This window comes from Sorex araneus, chromosome 1, assembly GCF_027595985.1.
Source record: "Sorex araneus isolate mSorAra2 chromosome 1, mSorAra2.pri, whole genome shotgun sequence".
NCBI classification, from domain to species: Eukaryota; Metazoa; Chordata; class Mammalia; order Eulipotyphla; family Soricidae; genus Sorex; species Sorex araneus.
The window spans coordinates 357467197-357485748 of record NC_073302.1 but is presented as its reverse complement, the minus strand read 5'-3'; the positions used below and the strand labels follow the sequence as shown (position 1 = coordinate 357485748).

At 48.2% G+C, this 18552-nt stretch overlaps 1 protein-coding gene across 6 annotated transcripts in view; it reads left to right on the top strand.

Annotated features, from left to right (window-relative positions):
- Positions 1 to 17041, top strand: part of GLI3 (GLI family zinc finger 3) — a 292704-nt gene extending 275663 nt beyond the window's left edge. For all 6 annotated transcript variants that reach the window (XM_055144085.1, XM_055144113.1, XM_055144079.1 and 3 more), the window contains 5 exons: positions 844 to 993; positions 2565 to 2729; positions 6620 to 6907; positions 10821 to 11148; positions 11777 to 17041. In XM_055144085.1, coding sequence (XP_055000060.1) covers positions 844 to 993; positions 2565 to 2729; positions 6620 to 6907; positions 10821 to 11148; positions 11777 to 13512 — 2667 coding nt within the window. In that variant the 3' untranslated portion in view covers positions 13513 to 17041. The remainder of the gene's footprint in view (positions 1 to 843; positions 994 to 2564; positions 2730 to 6619; positions 6908 to 10820; positions 11149 to 11776) is intronic.
- Positions 17042 to 18552: the final 1511 nt, after the last annotated feature.

Here is an 18552-nt window from a genome sequence, read left to right as displayed (position 1 = left end):
AGTCAGTGTAATATTTAGAATTTAAGTTCTGACACTGCCCCCCCACGTTGTTTTTACTGAGATACCATGATTTAGTGCAGATAAGGATAGCTTCATGGGGGGTATGGTTCCCTCCCACCACCTGAATCCAGGCCCTCCACCATGATCCCGAGGATCACCCCTCTCCCATCTGCCCTCCATTCACCTGCCTCCATCAATTCTGCAGAGAGACTCTCTTTTGACTTCCTGTTCCCCTACTGTGTTTTATTCCATCTCACATATGGGAGAGATCTTTTTATGATTGTGGAGATGGTGACACTTACACAGATACAGCTGAATCAAGATGTAGTAAAATTCCACAAAACTGTAAAAAATCGCTAAAATATGTTTTCAAAAGGCACCTTTGTTTTGACGGATATATAAATTAAAAATTAATAGTATGAGTCATTCTATGCTAATATATTTTAGAATTCATGTGAAGTGGATAAATCCTACAGATATACAATTTAGCAAGGGTGAAGCAAAGGGAATTAAGAAAAATTAAAGAAAATCTGAATAAGCCTATAAAAGTATAAAAGTGTATTTTAGGGTCTGGAGTGAGGTACAGTGGGTGGGTGTTAGCCTTGCACATGGCCAATCCATGTTCAATCTCCAACATCCCATAGGGTCCTGAGACCCCCAAGGATTGATCCCTCGTACAGTCAGGAGGAAGCCCTGAGCATCACCGGGTGTGGCCCCAAAACAAAACAACACAAACACACAAAGTATTTCATTTTAAAAGTTGGGAACTTTTTGCATTTCTGTTGCCTTCAGAAATGAATAATGTATTTTCTTTTCATTTCTCTCTCTTTGTCCATTCTGCAGCATATAAATAACGACCATATCCACGGAGAGAAAAAGGAGTTCGTGTGCCGGTGGCTGGAGTGCTCGAGAGAGCAGAAGCCCTTCAAAGCGCAGTACATGCTGGTGGTGCATATGCGGAGACACACGGGGGAGAAGCCCCACAAATGCACTGTGCGTGCCCGGTGGCGGGCGGGCAGGCGGGGAGAAGCCACACACCCATGCCCTGTGTGTGCCTGGTAGTCAGGGCCTGCAGGGGCAGCCCAGGCTTCCATTGGGCACATGCGGGGCATCTGGAGGGCCTGGTGGGGAGTGGACAGGCTCTGAGAGGCCCCTGAAGGGGAGGGCAGGCCAGCAGGTAGTCCTGAAGAGATGGATGCCCGGTGGGGGGCAGCAGTGCCTGAGAGCCCCAGCAGCGCCATGCCCGCTGTGGAGAGCTGAGACCCTAAATCTCTGCTCAACTAGCCTTAACTCCCCCTGGACAACTTTAGAGTTGTATCCAGAGCAACCAAGCCCCGATGTTCAAAACTTCATTTAATTCAGAAGCCCAGGAGATGGCTGGAAGGCCCTTGCTTGGCCTGCGGGAGGCACCCTTGGACACTAACAGAAAGTAAACCAAAACAAAAGAAAGAAAAGGAACTGGAATAGAATGACAGCCATATTTGTAGATAATATTTGAATTTTAAAACAAATTTGGGAGCGAGAGCAGTAGTATAGCAGGCAGGGCAGGGCATCTGCTGTACCTGGGACCAAGAAGAGTTCAATACCCAGCACCTCGAATGGTCCCCTGAGCCCTACAAGGAGTGACTTTCCAAGTGCAGTCAGGAGAGAACCCTGAGCACCGCCAGGTACCACCCCCGCAAACCAAATCAAAACACACAGTTTTTGTTTTGTTTTGGGCCCCCACCCAGCAGTGCATACTCTGACTCTGCACTCTGGACTCTCTCCTGAGGCGTCTTAGGGACAATGTGGGGTTCCACAGAGCAAACCAAGATTTTCTTGTCGTCAAGGCAAGCACAGTCCCTGCTATACTATATCCCTGGCCACAATATTTAAAAAAAATTCATGTTTTTCAAATATATTAAATATGCACGAATAGAAAGGACATATTTCTAGGAAAATGCTTTTTCAGCTTAAAGAATGTCCATGTTGAGTCCCACGTGGCATTCAGCTGCTGTGTGCAGAGGGGCCTGCCAGGGCCCTTAGACAGGGCAGTGCCGGTCATCATACCTGTCCACCACGCACATCCCTCTCACCCGAGGGCTTGCGGGAAGAGCTGCATAAGGTCAGCCCACATGGCTTTAGAGTTTTTCTTTCCCCCAGCATTCACTCAAGAGCCACCCTGGGCATGGCTGGTCCCCACTTTGCATCTTAAAGACTCTTTACAAACATGCTCAGATTCTGTGTCTTTGTATGAATACAGAGCCATAGTAATGGACTTTGTGCTGAATCTGAAATCACTGGGAATTCAAGGAGATCATGAAATCCTTTGTCCGCAGTGAGTGGTCTGTTTGAGCACACACATACACACACACACAACTCCAGGACTTAAACTAGCTCTGATAATGGTTTCTCTTCAAGGGTCCTGAGCCCTATCTGAATCCCAGTGAATGCAGTTTAGTGGACTTTTGTTCCTCAGTTTTAAAAAGCTGCTGACCCTTGAAACATCAGTCTTCCGTCAAGTTGGAGTGTTGGGTGTAAGCTGTCATTGTATTCAGTAATCCAGGTTTACCTGCTCTCCTCAGTTTGAAGGTTGCACAAAGGCCTACTCGAGACTAGAAAACTTGAAAACGCACTTGAGATCCCACACTGGAGAGAAACCATATGTCTGTGAGCATGAAGGCTGCAACAAGGCTTTCTCTAATGCCTCGGATCGTGCCAAGCACCAGAACAGAACACATTCGAACGAGGTAAGTTCCTGGGCCCTACAGACTTTTGGGGCCCAGAGCAGAGACCCCTCCCTCACCTCTTGTCCTGCTCATTGCCAGTATGAATGAACACTGATCTGCAGGTGAAGGTAGAGTCAGGTCAGGAGGGTGATGAGAGCAAGGAGCTTTCCCGAGCCTGGGCTGCCAGGTTCATGTTGCATAGAGCTGCCACCTGCCGGCCAAACGTGGAAGCCTTTAGGCTGGGATTCGTGGCTTGGCTCTGCTTGCAGTAGCCTGGGTCCGCGCAGGAGATGGATTCAGAAGCAGCATGTTGGCAGCTGCTGACAGCTTCCTGCAAAGACAGCCACTTTATTTCGCTTGCTCCAGGTGGTATCTTCAAATGCGTTCGATCAAAAAAGACGTTTACAGAGCAGCTAGTTTTAACTAGAGATGATTTCCAGACATTCCAAATTCCAAAAGGATCTCAGGAGCTGTTCTCAAGAATCCCAGAATGGTTTCTAGCCAGTCATTTAAGCTTCATGATCTAATGTGGTTCCTATTGCTGTTGTTTGTAGATCATCGTACCCACACATTTCCTGAGACGTATTACCCATTCTACATGCATTTTATAAAAGTGTGTCTATCTACACCTTCCTGCCTCTCTGAGGTCTGGCTCATCCTTGGGCTCCTGTGTAAGGTCTTCTCTGAGCGAGTGAGAGATTAGCAAGGGGTTGATGGTGAGACAGCACAGGCACCATTGCACACTTCTATCGTATCAACCCTGAGTTTGATCCTTTGCACCAGCACCAGATGGTGCCCCTAAACACTGCCAGATGTAGCCCTGGCCTCTGGAACTACTTCACAGTAGGGCTAGCCCTGATGCCCCTGAGCACTGCTGGACTGGGGCACTGGCTGTGCCAGACCTGAGCATTGAGCTGCTAATTCTAGCAACACCAGAGTTCCCCCACACCTTCAGAAAAAAAGGGCTTATGACAGTCTGTGCTCAAAGGAGGAAAAAGAGACGGATGAGAAGCACCAGGGGACAGGGCGGGGGCAGCGGATCCAGGCACAGTGGTGGCAGCAGGGAATGACAGAGCTAAGTACCCAAACCAGAGTCAACAGCACTGAAATCATGAGACCCAGACTTCAACAACCAAGCTCTCAAAGGTTCCTGTGAAGATGCAGACTTAGAGGGTGGGGGTGGGCGGTGCCTGAGGACACTGATGGAAGGACATTGATACTGAAGGTGGGAATCTGTGCCGGAATTTTGCATATATAAACCCAATTATGAATAACTGTAAATCTCAATCCTTTAACAAAATAAAGTCATCCCAAATAAAAGTCATCGCAATAGTGGCCACACGGTTTTGGATTTTTCTATTTTAGTAACTAAGTCCAGAGAAATTTCTGCCAGAAATTGCATCATTGCAAACTTGTGCCTCTCTGCTACTTTATATTCCACATATGAGTGCAATCTTTCTATGTCTGTCTCTTTCTTTCTGATCATTAAATTCTTACTTAAAAATCATTTAGATAAATTCTACAAAGTTAAGTAAAAAAGTATCAGTTGCTTTCACAAAGTATCTATTTAGTGAGTTCAAAGAGTTGAATTTCCAAAATCGGAAACATGGGTATCTCAATAAGACTGACAATATTCAATGAACTTGACAATACTTATCTTTCCATACAATTGTATTTCATTTCTATCATTGATCACAACAAAACTTGGGGATCCAATTATTTGATTGAATCAATATATATTTTTGTAAAGTAATGTTTCCCAAGGCTTAGCTATTGTGTGTTTTGCTGTGGATAATATATAAGCAGAGGGTTCATTTCATTCAGTACTATTTTGTTACGTTATTGATAAAAGAAAATTCAATCTGATGTTGAATAAAATGATAGTAGTCAACAATCTGCTTTTGTTTTCCTTATACCCTGTTATGATATTAAGTGAGAACTTCTCATGCATGTTCACACGCTAGCACTTGTGTGTGGTTGTCTCTGGGAACCTGGGGCCTCATGACCTTTCCTAGACTTATTCCTTTCTTAGCTATGTCTCAATGTCCAGGATAACCTCATAGACACATGACTATGTTTATGAGGTTATGACACATGCCTGTCCAAAATGGATTTTGGACCATGTAATGCTGCCCTGATTTTGTCTCCTCCCCCCTCATGCCTTCCTGCCCACAACTGCTGACATCCCAGCCCCCTTGCTCATGCCACAGCTTGTCACCATAGGGCAGGAGTGGTGAGCAAGCACAGGGCCCATCTCAGTACTATGCGGTAATAGCTCTAATCGCCGAAGCTCTTCTGTCCCTAATGCATAGAATTTGATGCAATATGCTGAAAATCACATGAGCTCCTGAAAGAAGGCATTCATAGATAATGGAAATGAATTCCACCCAGAAGAATCCAGGGTTGTAGGCAGTGTGTCTCAGGATAATTTTGGATTCTTTGCTTCACTACATTAGGACATTTTATCATTTAGGGAGCACTCCAACGGTTCTTAGACTGTGTAAAAAAGCACCTTTTAGACACATGCATTCTACATGCTGGGGCTTTGTTTCAACTAGATTGAAAAAATAGTCATTCTTTTCATGACTATTGCTTATCTAATAGCTCATCTTCTGCTATATTTGATGTTAACATGTATACCTACACAAAGCATTCATGAATATATTATATTTCAAACCAAGTAAATAATCACAGTGCAGCTTTTAGTCATGTAAAAGTAAATACTAGCCATTCTATGATTTGAGTAAATATTCATTTATAAACATTCAAATAACTTTGAATGACTTCTCTCTCTAGCCTTGCTCACCAGGAGATTATAATAGCAAGAAACAATTTATAGACCTTAATAGCATAAACTCAGAAACAGTTTAGATGAGTCCGTCTAGTTCCCAGCACCACATTATCATACACTTTCAGTTTGAAAGTGAGCACATTCATTATGTGTGTGTGTGTGTGTGTGTGTGTGTGTGTGTGTGTGTGTGTGGTTTTCCTTTGCTTTGGGGTCATACCGGGCAGTTCTCAGACCTTACTCCTGGCTCTGTTAAGGAATTACTCTGGCAGTGCTTGGGGGACCATATGGGCTGCCTGGAATTGAACCCGGGTCAGCCAAGTGCAAGGCAGACGCCCTACCTGCCATATTGTCTCTCTGACCTCACATTTGTTAATTTGAAAATCTGAAGTTTTCTGGATAATTTGATACCTGAACATGGCCATTTCAGAGCACACATGGAGAAAGGCTGTGGACAGCTGTTTTTATCATGTCTGTAGTGTAGTGAAGGGCACATTTCAAAGTGGGTAGTGAGATTAGATTCGAGATCCAGGATGCAATAAGAAATTCCTTCATGATAGCACTCCTGACAGGCATGATCATGGAGGGTAAACCATGGGGGTCTTCTCAACCTCACCAGCTTTGCCATTATCATCCTCATACAAATGTGGACTGAGCATGTACCACAGCATAAAAATACATCTTCTCAGGCACAGAATTCCTAAGGATAACATGGCAGTTTGCATACTACTGACTCTCTCTAAGCATTTTCTAAAATAATAATTTATTGGACTCTGTTCAGTGTTCACAATGGCCATTATTAAATCTTTATCACTATTTGAGCACTACAGTACCTTATGAAAGTGCTTTGAAAACAGCAAAGATCTTGGACTGGAGAGATAATGTAGGAGCTAAGGCACATTCCTGGTATGCAGTGACATATCAGATCCCCAATACTGCACAAAGGTCCCCCACGAGCACCAAGACCGAACCTCGAGCACAGCATCGGGAATAAACTTTGAGCACAGCTGGGGTTGGCCCCAAAGCAGAAAGAAGTCAAAGTCTAATGAGTAGGCAGGAAGAACTGTTAATGACTTTCATTAAAAAAACAAATAAATCTCTTTCTTCCTATGTTACTGGGCAGAAGCCGTATGTGTGCAAGATCCCAGGCTGCACCAAGCGCTACACAGACCCGAGCTCCCTCCGCAAACACGTGAAGACGGTGCATGGCCCCGAGGCTCATGTCACCAAGAAGCAGCGTGGAGACATCCATCCTCGGCCCCCGCCACCACGAGATCCCGGCAGCCACTCACAGTCCAGGTCTCCTGGCCGGCAGACTCAGGGAACCCTTGGGGAGAAGGACCTCAGCAACACTACCTCAAAGCGGGAAGAATGCCTGCAGGTGAAAGCTGTCAAGGCGGAGAAGCCAATGGTATGGCATTCACTTTCCTTCCGAGGCCCTCAGCAGGTCCCTAGACAACTTGGCGTGTCAGTATGGTTTCCTGGCTGACTCGAGAACTGCTCTAAAGCCAGGTCACTCTGTGGCAGTAGAAAGATGAGTGCATCTTCGGAGTGAGTCTGTAATGCAGAAAACTGTTCATTTGCTCTTTCTGGACTATTTGCTATGTTTTGCTTGGGGACCCCAAACTAGATAAGTCCCTTTCTCTGTTCTCTTAAGAAGGTGCAGTCAGTGACACACAGACCACTCCCAGACAGATATTTCTGGCTGAGTGCTCTGGGTTTTTTCATGAAGTTTGCATAAGAGAGAAATTCAGAAGAGAAATGCCACAAGTGCTCAGGACAGTTTCTGCATGCTGGCTTGGAAGTGGGCAACCAAAGGTGTCGTTGAGCTCAGAGCTCTGGCTGGCTGTCAGTCACAAACTGGGGGCAGTGCGAGGTCGGTGTCCGAGTGGGTGGAGATAAGGACTCTGTGTCCTAAGCAATGGTGGCCATAGCAAATGGCTTAGAAAAGACAGCTCCATTGCCAGTTGGGCTGAGGGATGGTAGACCAGTTCCTCGGTGGTGCCTGTACAAAGAGCCGGAGAGAAGGGAGGAATTTGAAAGATGTCAAAAAAATATTTATGGTTTGGAGATGTATAGGATGCAAGGATTGTGCTGCTGTCACTGCTGCTTTCACAGTTCAGGTGTGTGCTATCACATGTAATTTTTTTAATTCCCAAAAGGAAACCACAAGAATGAAAAAAAAAAGTAGCTATTAGGGAGATTCAGTACATTTGCGTACAATGTATGATGTGTAATGAGCTTTATGTATAATGAATCCAGCTCTGCAGGATGTGTTGGGCTCCAGCCTGGCATTCTTCAGAGAATAGAATGAATGGACCACATACAAGCTACATGCTCAGGATTTGGGAAGCATAGAAGTGATAAGGCAGACAAATATACACTCAGTTAAAGGAAATCTTTATATAATGAGAAAAGTTTTGGCAGTTAAATGTACATATTACAAATTTGGGAGTGAATTTCTTGATTGTGCAGGAATACACATGGGTGAGAAGTAGCACCAGCAGAACTCAAGCATTGGCGGGTGGGAAGCAGCATTTTGATGAAGTATAACGTTTGCTTTTGAACTCTTAAACTTCTTAAGACTTAGGTTCAGTCAGTGCTATGAAAATGAATTACTATTTATCATTGGGTAGCTATATTTTGCTTTTAAAAACTCCTTAGTAGAATGTGTATGCATATATATGTGTATATATACATACATATATACAAATGCACACACAAACATACATATGCCAAGTGTCTGGTCATAATATTTTAAAATTAATCAATTCATGAACTTTATTCTATGTTTTATTTTTCTGGATCACATATCTGTCTTCTAAAATTAGGTCCATCGGCATAAACAGTTTGTCCTCAGGAGTTTACTGAGACAACAAAAGTTAATTTGTGGTCTACTAGATAGTATCATTGAAAGGCAATGATTTTTGTTCATTCCCAAGAACCCAGAATCTCTTATTCTCTTGATGTACATCTCCAGCTCAAGATGGAGATTTCCTCAAATATGCATTATTTAAACAAAAAAAATTAATCAGAAATGAAGCAAATTTGTTTGACTCAGTGACATAGGGTAACATGTGGATTATTTCACAAAGTAATCAAATCATGGGAAGATGCCTGGAAGTGACAATAGTGAATGAGATTGGGCCCCAATCTTTCCAGGTGAGAAAACAGATTCTCTGAGGTTGATAAATTGCACAAATTAGTACAATATTATGTACCTATTTGGACACACATATGACTATGGGTAGATATATTCATAAATATTAACATACTTTATGTCTACATTCTTTCTTAAGATATATTATTATTTAAAATCAATATTTCTTTAAAATTAATATTTATTTAAAATTTTATCTTTGATTTGATCACTATGCTATAAATTAAATTCTTTCTTCTTTTTTCTTATTAATCCAACACCTCTTCTGTGTAATGAATGCGCCTAAATGTCTTGTTCTCACTTCCTAAGGACAGTGGGTAATAAGGTGAGGGAATTTTAGTTTCTCTGTTTTTTTGTTTGATTTGTCTTCATATTAACATTTAACTTTTATTCATAAAGTTTTTGTGCTTTGTGATATCTTTAGTAGTGATCACTCAGAAATGTCTCAAACATAGAAACAATGTGTTTTGAGCATTTAGCATGTGGAAATGTGAAGTTAGTTGGTGAAAGTCATTGTATTACTTGTCTAGGTTTTCATAGTAAATCACAATGGGGCCGACCAAGCAGATGTTCTCAGACTAAATCCCCAATTTTTATACTGATTAGTGTAACTCATTCTTAGGCCAGCTAAGCCCCGCCTTCTTGAGAGAGAATTGGATTATACTCATTGTCTTCAGTTGAATCTCTCTGAATTGTTTGAGCTCCTTTAAGGTGTTTTCTAATTGGATGCATCTGTGCCTCCTCCTATGCCCATACAAGTGTATCTGTATCTGCATGTGTACACAAAATATACCGATTATTCTCATAACACACATGCACCCTGATTTGGAGACCCAACAGCAAAAGACAGCCAAAGCTGGGGTAGCTCCAAGAATCTTGAGGGAGTCTGGCTCACCAAGACTCTGTTGAAGTAAAAAAAAAAAAAAAAGTGAATGTAGGCATTATAAACTCATGACCAACATTGTGTCTCTAAAATTTAAGACTCTGCTTGGTTGCCCAGGACGAACATAAACTTTCATGTGGTCCTCACCAGAAGGTGTTGTTCTGTCTCCCAGAAAGCCACATAGGTTCCCAGAGAACCCCACATGGCCCAGGCCCTCCTGATGGCACCGTTCAGCCCAGAACATTCTTGGGGTGGCTGCCAGGTCCCAGCTTTTGAAGCAGCCCTGGGGGAGCTGCTGCAGATAGAGGGGTGCAATGCCCGCTGGGACTCAGCTCTTCACATGTTGGCTTTCTGGCTTTGGACAATCACTAAACTTCTACGAATGTCACTTTTCTTATCTTTTTCATCCAGGACAGTGTGGGATTTTGGGTGGAACAGTTGTAGATTGTGCAGACTAATCCTTGCTGCAGGACACAGGGGTGGCGACCTGTCCACACATCCAGGAGTCCATCCAGCAGGCCTGGCTGCAGGGTGACAGAGGGGAGGGTTCTGCCACAGAGACAGACACAGCAGCACGAGGGTCCAGTTCCATCTGGTTCAGTATCCAGGGCTAGGTCGGGTTGGGGTTAGGAGTTAGTTAGCCTGACCCCTTGAGTAGAACACTGGGTACCCTACACCAGGTCACTGGTCAGTGATGGTGACTGTGGCAGTGCACTCTGGGGGACAGCAGGAGCTGTGTTGTCACAGCGTTACCTTCCAAGACTGCCTTTGTAGTAGCACATCCCATGGTGGCTTTAGCCATGAAGACCAGTGCTCCCCAGGGTGCTGACTGCGGCCAATGCTCAGAGCCAGTCAGTTCCTAGGAACCACCTGTTTTTTTATAGTGTGAATGCTCTCCAGGATTCACACTTCATTCCCTGACAGACCCCAACAGAAATAAATTGTACCCGTTTCATAGATAGGTTAACTGGCTTAGAGGGGCTGAGTGAGCTGCCCTGAGAGGAAAGCTGGGCAAGGGGGAAGGAAACTGAGCGGTGCCACAGAACTGGCCTTTGGGACAGATGCCGTGGCCAGCGCCACACACGGCACCCCTCTCCCACTGTGCACCTACCTGGGTGCCCATCATGTGTCTCTGTGACCACAGAGGCCCCATCCACTCACCAGAGCATCTTCTCATTGACCTATCAGACGTTCTGCAGGCCTCCCCTGCATCTGCTCTTGGTCCTGCCTTCTAATTTCCACTGCCTTCAGATAACTCCTCTCCTCTCCCTCACCCCGCAGACATCTCAGCCGAGCCCTGGTGCTCAGTCTTCATGCAGCAGCCAACAGTCCCCCATCAGCAACTATCCCAACAGTGGGCTCGAGCTTCCTCTGACCGAGGAGGGCGGGGTGGGAGACCTCGGCGCCCTGGACGACAGCCCAATCATGGACTCGACCATTTCCACGGCGACCGCGGCCCTCGCCCTGCAGGCCAGGAGAAACCCGGCCGGGACCAAGTGGATGGAGCACGTCAAACTAGACAGACTTAAACAAGTGAATGGAATACTTCCACGACTGAACCCCGTCCCCCCCCCAAGAGCCCCTGCGGTCACTCCTCTCATCGGAAGTGGTGAGTTCCCGGCCGCCTGTCCTCGCAGGGTCTCCCGTCCCCCCACGCTGCCAGTACCTTTCCAAGGCCTTCCTCTGCCAGGGTGAGGCCGAGGGCCGCCCCCTGCCCAGGAGGTCCTGGCCTGGAGGACCATCACGGGCGGAGTGGGGTGGTGTCCCGGGTCTAGGGGGCGGATCCCCTCCCGGGGCAGGGTCTGGGGGTGGGGGGCGAGTCCCTTCCCGGGGTGGGGTCTGGGGGACGGGTCCTCCTGGGGCTGAGTCTCGGGGGACGAGTCCCTTCCCGGAGTGAGGTCTATGGGGATGAGTTCCTTCCCGGGGCGGGGTCTGGGGCGGGGCGAGTCCCTTCCCAGGACTGCATCTGGGGGGACGGGTCCTCCCGGGGTGGGGACTGGAGGAAGGCAGGAACTTCCGGGGCTGAGTCATGGGGGCTAGTCACTTCCCGGGGCGGGGCCTGGAGGTTCGAGTCTTGTCCCGGGGCGGGGTCTGGTGGCGGGTCCTCCTGGGTAGGCCGGGCCAGAGCAGAATCCCCGGGCTGGAGCGGTCGGGAGCGTCGGGGTGCGGGCCGGTCCCCTCCCTCAGTGGCGCTGGGCGCTGTCTGGCCGGGCCCTAACCCCGCTCTCCACCCGCAGGCCCCCTTCCAGGAGGCGGCTGCAGCGCGCTGCCTGGCGTGGACATGACGGCGCTGGGCGCGGGCAGCCGCCGGGACAGCAGCGGCAGCACGGCCAGCTCGGCCTACCTGAGCAGCCGCCGCTCCTCGGGCATCTCGCCCTGCTTCTCCAGCCGCAGGTCCAGTGCCGCGTCCCCGGCTGGGCGACCCCGCGCCAGCGCCGCCGACTCCTACGACCCCATCTCCACGGACGCATCGCGCAGGTCCAGTGCAGCCAGCCAGGGGGACGCGCCGGCCGGACCGCTCGGCCTCACGCCTGCGCAGCGCTACCGCCTCCGGGCCAGCTACGCTGCAGCCACTGGCGGGCCCCCGCCCACGCCGCTGCCTCCGCTGGCCCGCCTGAGCCTGCTGGACCGCGGCCCCGCGCCTCCCGCGCCCCCAGCGCGCCGCCGCAGCGACGGCGGCCACGGCCCAGCCCGACGCCCCGTGCGCCCCGCCAGGAGGGCCAGCGACCCAGCGCGCGGCCCCCTGGACCCCGCGCTGCCCCGCCCCGGGCCCCTGGACCCCGCGCTGTCCTTCCCCGGGCCCCTGGACACCGGCATGCTGCCCCGCCCTGGGCCTCTGGACACCGGCCTGCTGCCTCGACCCGGGCCACTGGACACCGGCCTGCTGCCCCGACCCGGGCCCCTGGACCCTGCGCTGTCCTGTCCCGGGCCCCTGGATCCTGGCCTGCTGCCCCGACCTGGGCCCGCAGACACTGGTCCTGCGGACGCCGACCTGCTACCAGACGACGTGCTGCACTTCCTGCACGCCCAGGGCCTGGCTGCTGGCAAGCCCGAGCTGCCCATCCAGTGGAATGAGGTCAGCTCAGGCAGCGCCGACCTGGCCGCCGCCGAGCCCCAGTGCAGCCCCAGCAGCGTACCCGTGCAAATGCCCGGCCAGGCCCCCGCTGGCCGCCCACTCGGAGCCCCGCTGAACAGCACCCTGATGCCACCCACTGCCCCGGTACACGGGTACGAGGGGGCCCTGCAGCAGGGTGTGGGCCGGGCCGGGCCCCCGGGGCTCGGGCAGATCGCTGCCACCTCCCTCACTGGCACCTACCCAGGCCCAGACGGTGGCCTGCCCGGCCTGGCCAGTGTGAGCAGCCATCTCTCGGGCTGGGCCGCATCCAGGGCCTACCAGCCGTGTGTGGGCTACGGAAGCAGCTGGCGGCAGACCGGGCCCAGGGCTGGCCTGTCCCTTGGCGACCCTGGTCAGCCCTGCAGGGTGAGCAGCATGAAGACGGAGGCGCCAGCAGCAGCCCTGCCGCGCTGCCCGGGCCTGCAGGGCTACTCTGGGCAGTTCTACGGCCAGGCCGAGGGCTTCTGTGAACAGGACACGAAGGCTGCTTCCTTCTGCGTCTCGGAAACCAGCTGCCTGCTAGAGGGGAGCAGCTCTGAGAGCGCCGAGCTGCTGTCCCCGGGTGCTAACCAGGTGACCAGCACCGTTGACGGCCTGGACAGCCACGACCTGGAAGGGGTGCAGATCGACTTTGAGGCCATCATCGACGACGGGGACCATGCCAGCCTGATGTCGGGAGCCCTGAGCCCGAGTCTCATTCAGAACCGCCCGCACAGCTCCTCCCGCCTCACCACGCCCCGCCTGGCCCTGCCACTGCCCGCACTGGCCGTGAGTGCCACCAACATGGCCATCGGGGACATGAGCTCTCTGCTGACCTCCCTGGCGGAAGAAAGCAAATTCCTTGCAGTGATGCAGTAGGCGGCGGGGGCAGAGGACTGCTGAGCGGCAGCCAAGGGAGATGGGGAGATGGGGACGGACTCAGAGGTTTGGGTATCCGTCTCTGTGTAATTTAGCAATCTCATCTCACCTACCTGGGATGTGTTTCAAGTATATTCCTTTTATGGAAAAGGACTCTGAAAAACCCTAAAGTATTCTAGGGAGAAACTGTCTTCCATTTCATTTGAATCAGTATTGCTAACTGAAATACCCTCTGCTTTGGACACCCTGAGTCTGCCCCCTGTTTTCGAGCCCTTTGTCCTCAGGAGGGCTGAGTGGACAGAGCGGCCCCTCCTTTTCTTGAAGGAAGCACGAGTTGGTGTGCTGGTGACCCGGGGGTCGCTCTTACAACTCCTAGATGTTCATTCACAAAGGCCCGGCATGCTTTGCTCTTTTGAGTTTTTGTTTCTTTTAACTCCCAAATGGGGCATGAGAACCAGACTATGGATAAGTGGGTTATGATTAAGTCTCCTGTGGGTGCACAGAGCCTGGCCCAGATGTTGGTGTTGACACACTGACCCCTGATCCCCACACCCTATTTAGTTCAGGCCCCCTCCCATGGCTGCACACAGCTGGAAACTAAGGACTCTTGCAAATGAAAAGGCTCACTCACAGCTGGGGCTCACCCATCTTTCTGTCCATCACCAGCTGGGGATGGCCATGCCTCTCTGGTTAGTTCTGTTATCTCCCAACCTCCCGTGGTCAGCCCCGGCACTCAGATGACATTCTCTCATCCATTCTCAAGGAGGTGCTTAGACTGTAGGTCGCAGCATTGGGTAGCAGTAGTCTTGGGGATATATGTGAGCTTCTATATTTGTTGATTAGTTCTATCTCTTTCCCCATTATCCTAGGTAACTGAAAATTGATTATATATAGTTCGAAGTATATGAGTATTTAAACAATCCCACAGGCAACCATGTCATTTACCTCTATTAATTCTACTATAGTGAAGGAGTACTTTTATTCTAAGCACCCTATTTTCAGGGATTTATAAAACTTAGTTATAAAAGGGAATGCTCACATCCATTTGAAATAAATTGCTTTTGCCACTCCCAGTATTTAAACATGTGAGACGGTGCTTGCTAGCTTTGTGAATGCCTTCTTGGGTTTTTACATTCTAACCATTCACTGCTGCCTCAGTTAAATAATTTTATGCTCTGTGCAGTTAGTCCTTAACGTGGACTAACATCTGTACTTTTGTTTTGAATTAAAACATTTGCAGATTTTAAAAGTGCAGCTACTTCTCATGTGCAGTTGCTAGACAAGAAAGACATACTACATGTGCACAGAGTTATGGATCACCCAACATTTTATACTTAAAGATAGTCATTCTATTAAAATATTAACATGTCAGACTTTCTGCTATACTCTGTTCCCTTGGCCCTGGAGTTGGATTTATCCAAAATGATTTATGAGCAATCATGTGGCTTCCCTACTTCACCCCACCCCCTAACATTATCTCTGCCACTTATTAGAAAGATACAGTTAGGTAAAGTAAAATACTAGGAAATAGCAATGCTGTTGGGATCAGCCCATTGTTCTATGTCCATATTATTTCATTTGGACCAAGAGCCTCAGCATTGATGTAAATTGGTCCTTTGGGACCTTGAGGTAAAGACAGTTGGGTTTGCTTTCAGGTTGATGGGTCATCAGAGGAATGCTGAGATGCTCCTTCCCCATCCCCAGCATCCCCACTGTTCCCAACCACCACAAACACACACACACACACACGCACACACACACACACACACACACAGAGCAGCTTCTTTTCAATCCACATTTCCCCTTGGGTGGCACTTTCCCTCTCCCCAGAGGCCACTGGAACCATCCAAGAGAGTAACAATAGCCTTGGATGGGACTGGGGCACTTTCTGTTTGTTTCCTTAAAGACGGTAGATTTCCAGTTTTCTGAATGGGCAGTTAACCAAATAAGTGTGGGAACCTCTTCTTTATATCAAAAGGTTCACTCGCTTTGTAACAGCCCCCAAAGCCAAAAACACTTGCTGAGATGTGCTTAGCAGGGTCAATCTACCATTTTCCAGCTTAAAAAAAAAGTTAGTTTTTTTCTGTTTCCCAAATAAGTGGGCCAGTTTTGAAAAAAACCCATGACCATTCCCCGAAACTCATTTTCCTCACAAATCTGCAAGTCTCCCTATCCTGTTCTCCCAGGTGTGCTCTTGTGGTTCGGCACAGTCATACCTGCCTCTCTGGCAGGCTCCTTTCCTGGGAGAAGCCATTTGGGACCTGGCCCCCATGTCCTTCATGGGAGAATGAATGGTGGTCTGGACCCGCACACGGTCGTCTTGTACCCTGCCTTTTTCTTTGGTTTCAGGCAATGCTTGAGGTCGCCGCCTTTTTCTGCTCTTTCTTTATGCATTATAGTTTTGTTACTACTACCTTTTGATTTGCAAGAGACACTTCAGCTTCATGCTTAGCATCTTCTCTGCAAATCTTAGAAGGTTGGAGAAGAGGAGAAAAGAAAGAAGAAAGTAGGGACTGGAGCCATAGTATATCAGGTAGAGTGCTTGCCTTCCACGCCTCTGATCAGGGTTCAATCCCCAGTGCCCCATACAGTCCCACGAGCCCCTTCAGGAGTGATCTCTCAGAGTAGAGCCCGGAGTAACTCCTGAGCACAGTTGGTTTGCCCCCCTCCAAAAGAGAGAAGAACATGTATTCTTTTGGGGGTTCAGTGATCTGTCTTTGAGGAGACTGAGCAGTGTGCTGTCCGAATATGGAACTCTATGGATGTCACACCTCCTATTCCCTGTCTCCACCTTCCCCTGCTCCTCTGACTTTGCAGTTAGGGGAAAGTGTGCTAAGTGTCACAGCCTCCCTTGTAAATGAGGATTCATACATGGTACGTCTGTTTCAGATCTGTGTTATGGTACTTTCGTTTTAAGATCTGTGTTAAAAGTGTTTTTGTCGAACCATTTTGTTTCTTTTCTAAAGAACGATCTAGACTGCCCCAGCGCCTCACACGTTGGCTCACCCTCTTGAGCTACTGAGTTTTGCTTCCGGAGATGTATGTGCCTTATTTTATGTTACTCTTGTGGATACAAGGGCCACTTGGTGTGTCCGGTCTGAGCTTGAGGCTGCGCTCACTGGCCCGGCCATTGTTGGGAGCGAGTCTAAGCTTGCTGTCCTGTGGCCAGGCGTCCTGTGTTCTGACCTGGCAGAACGATGTCTTCTGACACTTACTGTTGCGTATCATGCTGACATGTAAGATAAAAACAACTTTGTTTTTTCCCACCTTTTTTAGAATTTTAAAAATAAAATGTGTAATCCTTTTTTTAAAGATATACATGTAAATACATTTACGTATCGTAGGCCTAGTGTCCGGACGCGGCAGGCCCTGGGCCTTCCTCCATCAGCCAGTCAGGGCTGCTGCCAGCACCCACGTAAAGCCCAGGGTTGCTGTCCCACCACCAGTGGGCTCAACTCTTGCTTTCAGAACCACTTAGTCCTTTTGTAACAAAGAGAAAAAAACATGTTTCTTACTATGTCAATTAAAAAACTTTGTACCTAACTGTTTGCTGGGTTATGTCTTAATTGGAAGGTGAATGGAAGGAGTGCTTTATCTGGTAAACTGCAGCCTGGGCAGAAAGCCACATTTTCCACCCGAAAACTGGATTTTTCTCTTAACTCCAGATTGTAGAATATCTAACAACTTTATCCTTCCACATATTGGAGCTAGAACTGGAACAGAATCTGACAGGGAGGCTTGCTTTGATGTGGCTGAGTGGATTCCAGAGGGAGGCAAAGCCCCCGTGCCCTGGGAGAACCTCGCCAAGGCGCTGTTTGTAAGGACAGAGACTTGGCAGTGGGCATCTGAACTGTGGCCTGCATGTCCCCACACACAGACAGGGCACACATTACAAGAAACCTCCATCCTGTGATCTAACATTCTTTGATTTAAAAACTAGACCCCTTGCATAGGTGACCAAGTGGATTCAGAAAAACTGAGAAGAGAGAGTTGATCTGGTTATAGGAGTACACTGCCTGCTTGCCCCAGTGCCATGTGCATCAGAAGAGAAATTAGGCAAATCGAAGTGATGGACATGAGGCACCCCAGCATGAAATGCAAGTGGATTTATGGGTTTCTCTGTAAGTGGAACAGGTACGACCCACAATTTTATTTAAAAGTCCCCCTGAAGAAGAGAAGTGGAGTACAAGGTCAAAGAGAACATCTGAAGCTCCTTTGGAATTTCATAAAACTTTATTTTAAGTGATTCTGAAGATTCTAAGATATGACCTATTACTCAAATAAGAGTAAATTGAATGCTAGACTAAGATGGAAAAATTGAGTCACTGCCAAAATGTCATAGTCACCTTTCATGCCTCTAGGGTTTTCTCTTTATTTCCTTAGGAGATCATCTCTTCAATTTGACTTTGTAATATATTTACTATCCCAAATATAATCAGGGATTGTGTTTCCTTTAACATTCCCTTTTAGTGATGAGGAGAAGGTGGCTCCAAGAACATAGTTTGCTTGTGGGACACGAAACCCCACAGTGCATGTCCTTACCCCCAGCACAGCCAAATGTGACAGATACATAAATGCATTAAAAATAAAGTAAATTTAGCCTTAGGTTTTACACCCGCCTTTTACCAACCTTCTTTATGTCTTCTTTACCTCCTCACCCAACCTAATTGTGATTTCTAGAAATTGTAATAGAATCTAAATATTTTTAGGCTTTCCCCCTCCTTTCCACTCACAATGGCCCCACGGCCATACTCCCAAAGCAAAGAACAAGTGTCTCAACATCTACAGATGTTTTCACCTTCTCATGAATCTTGTACTTCTTTCAGTATTTTTATCCTTTCTCCCACTATAGACAGCTCCTTCAGCCAGCTCACAGTGTATCAGGCATTTAAGGCAGAGAATAAGTTTTGTTAAGTCAAGGTGCTGCCCTTGATTTAATATTTTAATCAACTCAATATTTCATTCAAATTCCATGATCAATACTGGAGACCAGGAATTAAATAAAGCACAGTCCATCCGGAAGCTTCTAGTGCAGTGAGG